At 44.4% G+C, this 12,251-nt stretch overlaps 1 protein-coding gene across 2 annotated transcripts in view; it reads right to left on the bottom strand.

Moving 5' to 3' along the window:
- Positions 1-12,251, bottom strand: part of hip1ra (huntingtin interacting protein 1 related a) — a 141,042-nt gene that overhangs the window by 3,256 nt on the left and 125,535 nt on the right. For both annotated transcript variants that reach the window (XM_043715781.2, XM_043715782.2), the window contains 4 exons: positions 10,935-11,040; positions 9,702-9,825; positions 9,523-9,584; positions 5,194-5,388 (listed from right to left, as the gene is read on the bottom strand). In XM_043715781.2, the coding sequence (XP_043571716.2) occupies positions 5,194-5,388; positions 9,523-9,584; positions 9,702-9,825; positions 10,935-11,040 (487 nt within the window). The remainder of the gene's footprint in view (positions 1-5,193; positions 5,389-9,522; positions 9,585-9,701; positions 9,826-10,934; positions 11,041-12,251) is intronic.

Genomic DNA, 12,251 nt, shown 5'->3' with positions numbered 1-12,251 from the left:
CTCGATAAGGTTTGTGAGGCATGACCTGCCCCTCACAAAGCTGTGTTGACTGCATTTAATCAAGCCATGCTCTTCCAGATGGTCATAAATCCTATCCCTCAGAATCCTTTCTAACACCTTGCAGATGACAGACATGAGACTTACTGGTCTGTAATTGCCAGGGATTTCCCTATTTCCTTTCTTGAAGAGAGGAATTACATTTGCCTCTCTCCAGTCCTCAGGTACGACTCCAGTGGTGGCGAAGCAATTGCATTTCTCGTTTCCCAAAGCAGCCGAGACAAATTTGGTGTGGACCTGGCAACTTGTCAATCTTAATGTTTGACAAAATTTTCAGCACATCAGCTTCCTCTATCTCTATCCATTCCAGCATGCACACCTGCTCTTCAAAGGTTTCATTCACTACAAAGTTCGTTTCTATCGTAAAGACAGAAGCAAAAAACTCATTTAGGGCTTTCCCTACCTCCTCAGACTCCACACACAAGTTCCCTATGCTATCCCTGATCGGCCCTACTCTTTCTTTGACCATTCTCTTATTCCTCACAAGTGTAAAATGCCTTTGTGTTCTCCCTAATCCGTTCTGCTAAACCTTTCTCGTGCCCCCGCCTGGCTCTCCTCAGACCATTTTTGAGTTCCTTTCTTGCCTGCCTGTAATCCTCTAGAGCTGAGCTTGACCCTAGCCGCCTCCACCTTATGTAAGCTACCTTCTTCCTTTTAACGAGAAGCTCCACCGCTCTCGTCATCCAAGGTTCCTTTATCTTACCCCTTCTTGCCTGTCTCAGAGGGACATATTTATTCATCACTCGCAACAACTGTTCCTTAAACACAGTCTCCACATGCCTATAGAGCCTTTACCATGGAACAATTGCTCCCAGTCCATGCTTCCTAACTCCTGTCTAATCTTATAGAAGTTTATAAAATCATGAGGGGCATGGATAGGATAAATAGACAAGGTATTTTCCCTGGGTCGGGATGTCCAGAACTAGAGGGCATAGGTTTAGGGTGAAAGGGGAAAGATATAAAACACACCTAACAGGCAACTTTTCACACAGAGGGTGGTGTGTGTATGGAATGAGCTGCCAGAGGAAGTGGTGGAGGCTGGTGCAATTACAGCATTTAAAAGACATCTGGATAGGTATATGAATAAGAAGAGTTTAGAGGGATATGAGCGAAGTGCTGGAAAATGGGACTTTATTAGGTTAGGATATCTGTTCTGCATGGACGAGTTGGACGTAAGGGTCTGTTTCCATGGTGTACATCTCTGTGACTCTATGTGGATCATTGGGATACCTTCCGGGGAAGGTGGGACCTGAACTGAAGGGGCACTAATATGCTGGGCAGGAGCTAGACCTCTTCAGGCGGGTTTGTTAGGGGAATGGGAACTGGAGCTACAGAGCAGAGGATGAAGTTGCTGATGAACTTGCAGATACAGCATGCAGAGAATCTATGAGGAGGGATAGACTGTTGATAAGGCCATGTTGCAGTCAGTGTGTTGGGTTGAAATGTGAGTATTTTATTGCAAGAGGTATCAGGAATAAGGGTCATGAACTTAGTTCCAAGTACTGATCAATGGTCTATGATGTTGTGTCCATCAGAGACTTGGATATCTCAGGGGCTGGAATGGTTGTTGGATGTTCCAGGGTTTAGATGTTTCAAAAGGAATAGGGAAGGAGGTAAAAGAGATGGGGAATGGCACTGCTAATCAGGGATTGTATCACAGCTGCAGAAAGGGAGGTTATCGAGGAGGGTTTGTCTACAGAGTCAGTATGGGTGGAAGTCAGTATGGGTGGAAGTCAGAAAAAGGAAAGGAGCAGTTACTTTATTGGGAGTTTTCAACAGACCCCCCCCCAGTAGCAACAGAGTTATGGAGGAGCAGATTGGGAGGCAGATTTTGGAAAAGTGCAGAAGTAACTGTTATTGTCATGGGTGACTTTAACTTGCTTAATATTGATTGGAACCTCCTTAGTTCAAATAATTTGGATGGAGCAATTTTTGTAGGTGTCTAGGAAGGGTTCCTGACTCCATATGTGGATAGGCCGATGAGAGGGGAGGCCATATTGGATTTGGTGCTCGGCAACGAACCAGGCCAGGTGTCAGATCTCTCGGTGGGAGAGCATTTCGGTGATAGTGATCACAACTTGCTAACCTTTACTGTAATAATTGAGAGGGATAGGAGCAGACTGTAATGGGAAGTATTTAATTGGGGGAGGGGGAATTAGAGTGCTATTAGGCAGGAACCAGAGTGCCTAAATTGGGAACAGATGTTCTCAGGAAAATGCATGACAGAAATGTGGAGGTTGTTTTGGGAGCACTTGCTGATAGTGCTGGATAGGTTTGACTCACTCACTGAGGCAAAGAAGGGATGGCAGGTTGAAAGAACTTTGGGTGACAAGGGATGTGGAACATCTAGTCAAGAAGAAAGAAGCTTACTTAAGGTTGAGGATGCAAAGATCAGACAGGGCTCTAGAAGGTTACAAGGTAGCTAGCCAGGAAAGAACTGAATAATGGACTTAGGAGAGCTAGAAGGGGCATGAAAAAGCTTTAGCGGGTAGAAATAAGGAAAACCATAAGGCATTGTACACATAGGTGAGAAACTAGAGGATGGCCAGGGTGAGGGTAGGGCCGATCAGGGATAGTGGAGGGAACTTATGCCTGGAGTTGGAGGAGGTAGGGGAGGTCCTTAATGAATACTTTCCTTTAATATTCAGTAGTGAGAGGGACCTTGTTCGTGAGGACAGCACAAAATAGGCTGATATGCTCGAACAGGATGATGTTAAGAAGGAGGATGTGCTGAAAACTTTGAAAAATGTAAGGATAGGTAAGTCCTCTGGACCAGGCGGGATATACCCTGGGTTACTACAGGAAGTGGGCAAGAGATTGCTGCACCTTTGGCGATGATCTTTGTATCCTCATTGTCCACTGGAGTCGTGCCAGATGATTGGAGGGTGGCAAATGTTATTCCCTTGTTCAAGAAAGGGAATAGCGTAATCCTGGGAATTACATGCCAGTCAGTCCTACGTCTGTGGTAGGCAAATTATTGGAGAGGATTCTGAAAGACTATTTATGATAACTTGGAAAACCACAGTTTGATTAAAGATAGTCAGCATGACTTTGTGAGAGGCAGGTCATGTCTCTCAACTTTAATGAATTCTTTGAGGATATGATAAAACAGTGGATTTTAGCATCAAATATCTCAGGGTAGGCTCATTCAGAAAGTAAGGAGGCATGGGATATAGGGAAATCTGTCTGTCTGGATGCAAAATTGGCTGGCCCATAGAAGACAGAGTGATAGAAGATGGCTAGTATTCAGCTTGGAGCTCGGTGGTCAGTGGTGTCCCAATAAGGATCTGTTCTGGGACCTCTGTCCTTTGTGTCATCAGCCTCCACCGTTCCACTTCCTCATCCAAGTCATTTATAAAAAATCACAAAGGTTGGTGGAGTGGTGAATAGTGGTGAGAGCTGTTGTAAGTTGCACTGGGACATTGACGGGATGCAGAACTGGGCTGATAAGTGGCAGGTGGAGTTCAAACTTGAAAGATCTGAAGTGATTCATTTTGAAAGGTTGAGTTTGGATACAGGTTAAAAGTAGGATTCTTGGGCAGTGTGGAAGAACAGAGGGATCGTGAGGTGCATGTCCATATAGTCCTCAAAGTTGTTACCAAAGTTGATAGGTAAAGTGTATGGTGTGTTGGCTTTCATTAGCAGGGGAATTGGGTTTAAGAGCCATGAGGTTATGCTGCAGTTCTATAGACCTCTAGTTATGAGTGTTATTATTTCCCCCTCTGACTCCATTTTGATTAATCCCTGCCCTTCCCTTCCCTTTCTTGATCATTTTAGCATTGCCCTTTGTTGAGAAGGGCACTGTTTGTCATTGGCCACTTGGGTGTTTCCTTTCTTCCTGGTGGTGGAATATAAATAAAGATTTACACAATTGTTGTTCTTCACTGTGTCCTACACCTGCACACATGTGACATGATGTTGGGAAATGAATAAACACTACTGTGGTTAGGCAGTAGTGTGGGGGTTTATTTAAAAAAAATGGAGCCCTATTAGACAACACTTGGAAATATTGTGTTCAGTTCTGGTTGTCACATTATAGGAAGGATGTAGAAGCTTTGGAAAGGGTGCAGAGATTTACTGGGTTGCTGCTTGGACTGGAGGGCATTTCTTATAAAGAAAGATTGAGGGAGCTAAGGCTTTTCTCATTGGAGTGAAGAAAGGTGAGAGGTAACTTAATAGAGGTGTACAGGATGATGAGAGGTACAGGTAGAGTGAATAGTCAGACTTTTTTCCAGGGCAGAAATGACTATCGCAAGGGGCCATAACTTTGACATCTCTAAGGTGACTGGAGGAAGATTTAAAGGTTGTCTCTTTACACAGTGCATTCCACGCACTCACCATTCTCTGTCAGCAGTGGTAGTAGAGTCAGATACATTCGGGACATTTAAGCGATTCTTGGATAGACGAATGGATGATAGTAAAATGGGAGGATATATAGGTTAGTTTGAACTGAGAGTAGGATAAAAGGTCAGCACAAATAGAAGGGCCAAAGAACAGCACAGCACACTACAGGCCCTATGTTCTACCTTTTCCAAACTTTGACCACCAACTGCAAGCCACATCCCATGAATGAATAAGAAAAAGTCAGTTTGAACAATAAATGCAACACGGTACTCAGAGAACCTGCTGCGTGTCTCACACTTTGTAGCAGTATATAGGTTTCAGAAAGTTCTGAATTTGTCGCGAAACACTTTGGGATAGCCCAAGGTCACAAAGTGCTATGTAAATACAATGGTTCCATGTCTGGCTTTCTCTCCCCTGACCCACCCCCAACATGAACCATTTAAGAATCCTCAGAATCAGGTCCCTGAAATCATGGGCTCATGGGGTAGCGGAATTGCCTTAGGAGGAGAGATGGAGGAGAGTGGAAGTGGTGAGCCTTTGGAATTCTTTGCACTTCCACAGCCCTCTGGAGCAGTCACTGATTGTTCATGACTGCGATCAATAGGATTCCAGACATGTTTTTAAAAATCACCAAGGGATATCTGCAAAAAACAGACATTGAGGGAGAAGATGAGCCATGATCTAGTTGAACCACACAACAGGCTAGAGGAGCTGAATGGCTTACACCAACTCCTATTTCCTATGTTCCGATCCCATTTGCAGAAACAAATACAACTGTTAGAATAGACTTGCCTGAGTATCTTTCTTTGCCGGGATGTTGGGTTTTTGGAAAAGTGGTGGCTTCTTGGAAATTTCCGGTTTAGAAGGTGGCTTTTCATCCTCCAATATTTCATCACACATTCCTCCCAGGTCATAGTGTTTCTTCCTTAAATCTCCCAGTTTCATTCTCTCCTGCTGCAGTTTATTTTCCAGCTCCAACACTTTCACCTGGATGCAGGTCAGAAAGCGGTCCGTTAGAGATTTCAAATCCCTCGAGTGCTATGACATAATATTCCCCAGGTATTCGGAATCAGGGAGAAAGACTCAAAAGCTTAATTCGAAAAAAAAATTGGCAAACTAGATTTTGTTTGTGTAGGAGGAAGAATGATAACATAGACAAGTGACGTAAACCAGAAATTTCAACATATACTGATGTCATTGCCAAACCCTATTTCACAATGTCGCAAGCAATTCAACAGTATGTCTAATGCCAAAATAGGCAAGTTCCTCAAGACCTGAGTTCAATCAAGGTGGCTATTTTGAAAATGTAAAGAGGGCGAGTGAGTAGAGAGGAATTGCAACAATGTCATTAATGAGGGTTTCCTGCTGAGTGGCTGACAAAAGACAGAAAAACTGTAGATGCTGGAATCTAAAGTAAACAAGCAGGGGGCTGGGAGAACACAGCAAGCCAGGCAGCAGCGGGAGATGGAGTGGTCAATGGTTTGGCTGTAACCTGCCAATCAATACAACCAGCTTGGTAAAAACAATAACTGCAGATGCTGGAAACCAGATTCTGGATTAGTGGTGCTGGAAGAGCACAGCAGTTCAGGCAGCATCCAAGGAGCTTCGAAATCGACGTTTCGGGCAAAAGCCCTTCATCAGGAATAAAGGCAGTGAGCCTGGAGCATGGAGAGATAAGATAGAGGAGGGTGGGGGTGGGGAGAAAGTAGCATAGAGTACAATGGGTGAGTGGGGGAGGGGATGAAGGTGATAGGTCAGGGAGGAGAGAGTGGAATGGATAGGTGGAAAAGGAGATAGGCAGCTAGGACAGGTCCAGACAAGTCATGGGGACAGTGCTGAGCTGCAAGTTTAGAACTAGGGTGAGGTGGGGGAAGGGGAAATGAGGAAACTGTTGAAGTCCACATTGATGCCCTGTGGTTGAAGTGTTCCGAGGCGGAAGATGAGGCATTCTTCCTCCAGGCGTCTGGTGGTGAGTGAGTGGCGATGAAGGAGACCCAGGACCTCCATGAGTTTTACTTGCACATCCACTAATATCATTTATTGTATCCGTTGCTCCCGATGCGGTCTCCTCTACCTTGGGGAGACTGGGCGCCTCCTAGCAGAGCGCTTCAGGGAACATCTCCGGGACACCCGCACCAATCAACCACACTGTCCCGTGGCCCAACACTTCAACTCCCCCTCCCACTCAGCCAAGGACATGGAGGTCCTGGGCCTCCTTCACCACCGCTCCCTCACCACCCGACGCCTGGAGGAAGAACGCCTCATCTTCTGCCTCGGAACACTTCAATCCCAGGGCATCAATGTGGACTTCAACAGTTTCCTCATTTCCCCTTCCCCCACCTCACCCTAGTTCTAAACTCAGCACTGTCCCCATGACTTGTCCAGACCTGTCCTATCTGCCTATCTCCTTTTCCGCCTATCCACTCCACCCTCTCCTCCCTGACCGATCACCTTCATCCACTCACCCATTGTTCTATGTTACTTTCTCCACACCCCCACCCTCCTGTAGCTTATCTCTCCACGCTCCAGACTCACTGCCATTATTCCTGATGAAGGGCTTTTGCCCGAAACGTCGATTTCGAAGCTCCTTGGATGCTGCCTGAACTGCTGTGCTCTTCCAGCACTACTAATCCAGAATACAACCAGCTTCCATAGTCCAGAATGCAAATGAACTCTAGAATGCCCTGAATGAGAAGCTTTCTTTGAATATTCAAAACTTTCCTATTTCTAATGTTGATATCTAGATGGTTAATCACTGTGTGCAATAGATAGACGTTTTCTATAGTGCAAATGATGACGTCACCCATAACTGCTGAACCTTAAATGTGTCTCAATTGTGAATGTTCTTATCGTCCTCACTCATCCTCCCAGACAATATAATCTGGTAACAGTTCTTCCAATTAAACACAATGGAGGCCTATTTTAGGAACCATTACTGATTTTTCCTTGACATTTAAGGCAGTATAATCTAAACCCCCTTTCCTTACTAACACAACATCTAATATTACTCAGAAAATGCTTGGCACGCTCAAATCCTACTCAGGCCTGAGCTAGTCTAGAGGGACGGGGAAAAGGGAATACTGGAGTTTCAGAAGTAAATCTCCATCCGTTGGCTTCCATCATATTTTCAATAATCTCCAAATTAAATCCAGCAGTACTACAAAACACTTGTGTAAAAAGAAATAGGTTCATAAATACAAAAGCAAAATGCTAGAAATCTGAAATTAAAATGACTAAAAACATAAAAAGAGAGGAATACAGCTTAAGTTTCAGGTTAATGACCTTTCATCAGAGCTATAGGAAGATGGAAATGGTAAGAGTTTCTAAGCCAGTAGGATCTGCATAGGCCAGCTAGGCCTCAGCTTGTCTTGTAGACACTTTGGCTTCTGCACATGCAAGGGAGTGCCCAGGAGGGGGTGCACTTTGTGACTGGTGGTTCTGGCCCTCACCAGTGTCCAACCGGATCCTGGTTAAAAATCACACACCACCAGGTTACAGTCCAACAGGTTTATTTGGAAGTACTAGCTTTCAGAGCGCTGCTCCTGATGAAGGTACATGTGAAAGCTAGAACTTCCAAATAAACCTTGCACACTATAACTTGGTGTTGTATGATTTTTAACTTTGTCCACCCCAGTCCAACACCGGCACCTCCACATCAACCTGATCCTAACTGCAACTTGCCTCCAAAGCTTCCACTTGCAGTTTTAACGAGGGAGTCAGTGTGCCAAGACACTGAGGAGCTGAGTTTATCACTTCATTATCAATGAGAGAGCCTGCTTCATATTCAGGCAGCACTTTCACATTTAATCCAGGTCAGCCAATGTTTCTGGGCCTCAAAAAATCCTGGCAGTTAAAGGGTCGTAAAGACAATTGGGTTCGGCAGCTAAGTATCTTGCTACAAAACTATTGGAGCCTGTCTACCCGCTTCACTGAAACTTTTAAACCTTCCAAACAACTGGTATCCCCAAATAAAAATTCATAAGAACTGCGGATGTTGGAAAACAAAACAAACAGAAGGTGCTAGAAAATCTGTGCAGGCCTAGCAGCACATTTGGAGAGAAATCAGAGTTAACATTTCAAGTCTAGTGACATTGAACACTGTTCTGAAGAAGGGTCACTGGACCTAAAATGTTAACCGATTTCCCCCACACTTTCTGAGTTTGCCTCTCTGGAATCTATCAATGTCCTCCCTGTCGAGGGAAAATTCTAGTAAGAAACCAGTAATAATGATTGCATTGGAGCTCCATTTTGACATATACTAGACCAGTCCAATGAGTATGTCTAATTTGTAGGCTTTGCTACTTTTCTCTGATCTCTCCCCATAGAATCATAAAGTTCCTAAAGTCTGGAAGCAGGCCATTCAGCCCATTGAGTCCAAACCGACCCTCTAAAGAGCATCCTACCCAGCCCCCAGGCCCCCCCTCCCCCCCACATCTGATCCCTTAGCCCTGCATCTCCCATGGCTAATCCACCTAGCCTGCACATCCCAGGATACTATGGGCAATTTAGCGTGACCAATCCACCCAACCTGCACATCTTTGGACTGTGGGAGGAAACCGGAGCACCCAGAGGAAGCCCAACTTGACCAGCAGTCTGTTAGTCAGGCTTTGTCTGCAATCTCCCCCCTGTCACCAGTTTTCTTGAACCCCTTGCTCTTCTGCCCTTTCCCCTATCAAACTTCCCATTTCCTCGGTCCTCTCTGAGTCCCAGCTCTGACTTTGTGCTGAAGGGATACCTGTCCAACAGCTGGACAGCCTCCCAACCTAGCCAGCTGCAGCTGGAAGAGGAAGTTTAAAAAGAATCCTAATCCCATCCGAATGCTAAATTCAGCGTGTGCTACGCAAACCCCACTCTCCCCGATCCCCTGCCCTCTGAGTTGATGGAGAAATATTCAACACTAGCAGAGGCTTCCCTCAGGAAAAATGGGACTCAGTACAACCATGCGTCCACTACAATTAAATAATGAGGACATTATTAATTCTCGATTACAGAATTTAGTTTTAACAAGTCGAGCTTCAAATTTGGATTGCTGTGTTGCTGTCCTGGAACACCGCACAATGCGCAAACAATTCCTTTTAATGTTTCATAACTAAGGGAGTCCCAAAACAAAGTCTACATTACCTGTGTTTCCATCTCCTCCTTTTTAAGTTTAATCCTCGACATTCCTGAGAAGTCCATAGTATCTAAGGAACATAGAAACAGAGGCACATTGGTAACAGAATCTAAGTGGACACAAGATGTAAAACTTCAAATCTCCACCAAAGCCTTGTTAACCGGCAAACTTCATGTGATCCCAGTACCTTTATCTTCAATTTGGTCCTGCCCTGACTTAGTTGAAGCCACGACATTTGCCGTCATTTCATTCACATGCCTGGAGGCCTGCTGCAGTCTGGAGAGATTTCTGCTGCTCCTGGCAGCCTTCACCTAAGGTGGGAAAACATATCCATCAGCCTCTAGAGTACCCGGCTATCAAATGACGGAAAGCAAAATGCATCCGTCCACTTAACTAGACCATAAAGAAGGTGGACACCAAACTTTGGGTAAAAAGAGGAAAAGCAGAATTTATAAGGGGAACTGGAGTACAGCAAATGCAACATGTTTCAGCAGCCTGAAAATAGGAGTGTGAAGTGAACAAGTACAGGGATTGAGAGGATGAACGAATAACCGTCAATGAAGAAGTGTAGAAAAACTAGGACTAAAAATGTGACAGAGGAGTGGAAACAATTTGAAGCTCCACTGAAAGGGGATTTACAATCAATTCATGGGCCACACTGGGTCACTTCTCATTCCTGCTGAATCCCCTGCTGCTGGGCTTTTGTTTAAGCCATTCATCGCTGAAAGTTTGTAAACTGCTCCATCACATTCTCTCCAACCCAACTGACAGGAAAAATGGAAGGATTACCTTTGCAGTTTGTTTGTGTTCTACACTATCCCTTATTCCAATTGATTCCTATAGTACTGAAAGATGTTGTGAAACTTGAAAGGATTCAGAAAAGATTTACAAGGATGTTGCCAGGGTTGGAGAGTTTCAGCTATAGGGAGAAGCTGAATTGACTGGGCTGTTTTCTCTGGGGCATCGGAGGCTGAGCGGTGGTCTTATAGAGATTTATAAGTTCATGAGGGGCATGGATAGGGTGAACAGCCAAGGTCTTTTCCCTAAGATAGGGGAGTTCAAAACTAGAGGGCATAGATTTAAGGTGAGGGGGAAAGATTTAAAAAGGCACCCAAGAGGCAACTTTTTCACACAGAGGGTGGTGCATGTATGGAACAAACTGTCAGAGAAGTGGTGGAGGCTGGTACAATTACAACATTTAAAAGGATTCAGGATGGGTACATGAATAGGAAGGATTTAGAGGGATGTGGGCCAAATGAAGGCAAATGGGACTAGATCAGTTTAGGATAGTTGGTCAACATGAAGATGGAGGAGTGACACCGAAGGATCTGTTTCTGCACTGTAAATCTCTATCACTAATTGCCGCCCTCTTCCCCATTCCCCCTGGACATCTAAGGTCTCACTTCCTTAACCCACTCACCTTTGATGCAGCCACAAGCTGTGCTGTGCTGGCTGCGACTTCATGTGAACAGACAATCAACTCTTCGTATTTCCCAGTCTTCAGGACAACTTTATCAGCTGAATCTCTGGAATCAGAAAGATAAATGAATGGAAGTTTACAATCTTTTATTCATTTGTCCCCATCAACCACATGTGGGGAGCTGTGTCTATTATCCACCCAGAACTAGATAGGGACTAGGGAAGAAATGAGAGAACCTGGAACAGGCTCAGCGAGAAAGGAGGTGAACAGGCTTGATCCTCCAATTCATTCTTCTAAAAAAATGTCAAATAAAGCTGGGTCCCTTACTGATAATTCCTGGTGCTCAGAAATTGGAAAGTCTATGCTCAGTTCTTGGTTCACTGTTGCAGAAATTCCAATTCAATGGAAAGTTTAGTAACCTTTGTAAGAAATGGCTTCACATCATAAAACACGGAAACAAACTAGATTAAAAAAAGCTTGCATTCAAAAGCATTAATACCAGCAGTGAAAGAAATAACGAAGATGGATAAAAGCATCATAAGCCAAATAGACCAGCATGTCTTTTTTCCTGTCTTGGTGTTTGTTTATTTATTTTCAATGGACTTTGTTTCACATTTTATTTTTAAGCATTCCTGATCAGTTCATTCACAAACAAGATCACCCGGGTGATAAGCACTGAGCTGTCACACAGCCATTGTTTTAAGATTCTGGCTTTGTCCCAGTTTCACAGAAAACAGAAACCATATGAACATGATCTCTTCACACTGCTGTGCTAAGGCCATCTCTATGACAGAATGTGGACTTGGTTCCGCAGGCCTGGGGAGGGGGTGGCTTGCAATGCATTAAGTGTCATTGCAAACAATCTGTTTCATGCAGAGGGTGGTGTGTATGCAATGAGCTGCCAGATGAAATGGTGGAGGCTGGTACAATTACAACATTTAAAAGGCATAAGAATAGGTAGGGATTAGAGGGATATGGGCCAAATGATGACAAATGAGACTACATTAATTTGGGATATCTGGTTGGCATGGACAAATTGAGGGTCTGGTTCCATGCTGTATGTCTCTGTGACTGTAAGGTATTGATTCTCAACCGTTTTTTTGGCCTCGACACTCCCCAGGAACTCTTCTCAGGTTCCAGGGTCCCACTTTCAAATAGGGATACAACACGAACAGATAGACAGAAAATTGAACACCAAGAAAACTTGATTTTCCGGCATACAGGACAAAACTTAAAAAAAGACGGTATGAACTTAAACATCTGTCACGCCTAATGCAATGCTTGAGCTTGGCGCTTTTCTGCAAGTTTCATGATATC

This window comes from Chiloscyllium plagiosum, unplaced genomic scaffold (assembly GCF_037043375.1).
Source record: "Chiloscyllium plagiosum isolate Xiang-an unplaced genomic scaffold, Cpla_swu_hap1 HiC_scaffold_24, whole genome shotgun sequence".
Classification (NCBI taxonomy): Eukaryota; Metazoa; Chordata; class Chondrichthyes; order Orectolobiformes; family Hemiscylliidae; genus Chiloscyllium; species Chiloscyllium plagiosum.
This window is presented reverse-complemented; position numbering and strand designations above follow the sequence as displayed.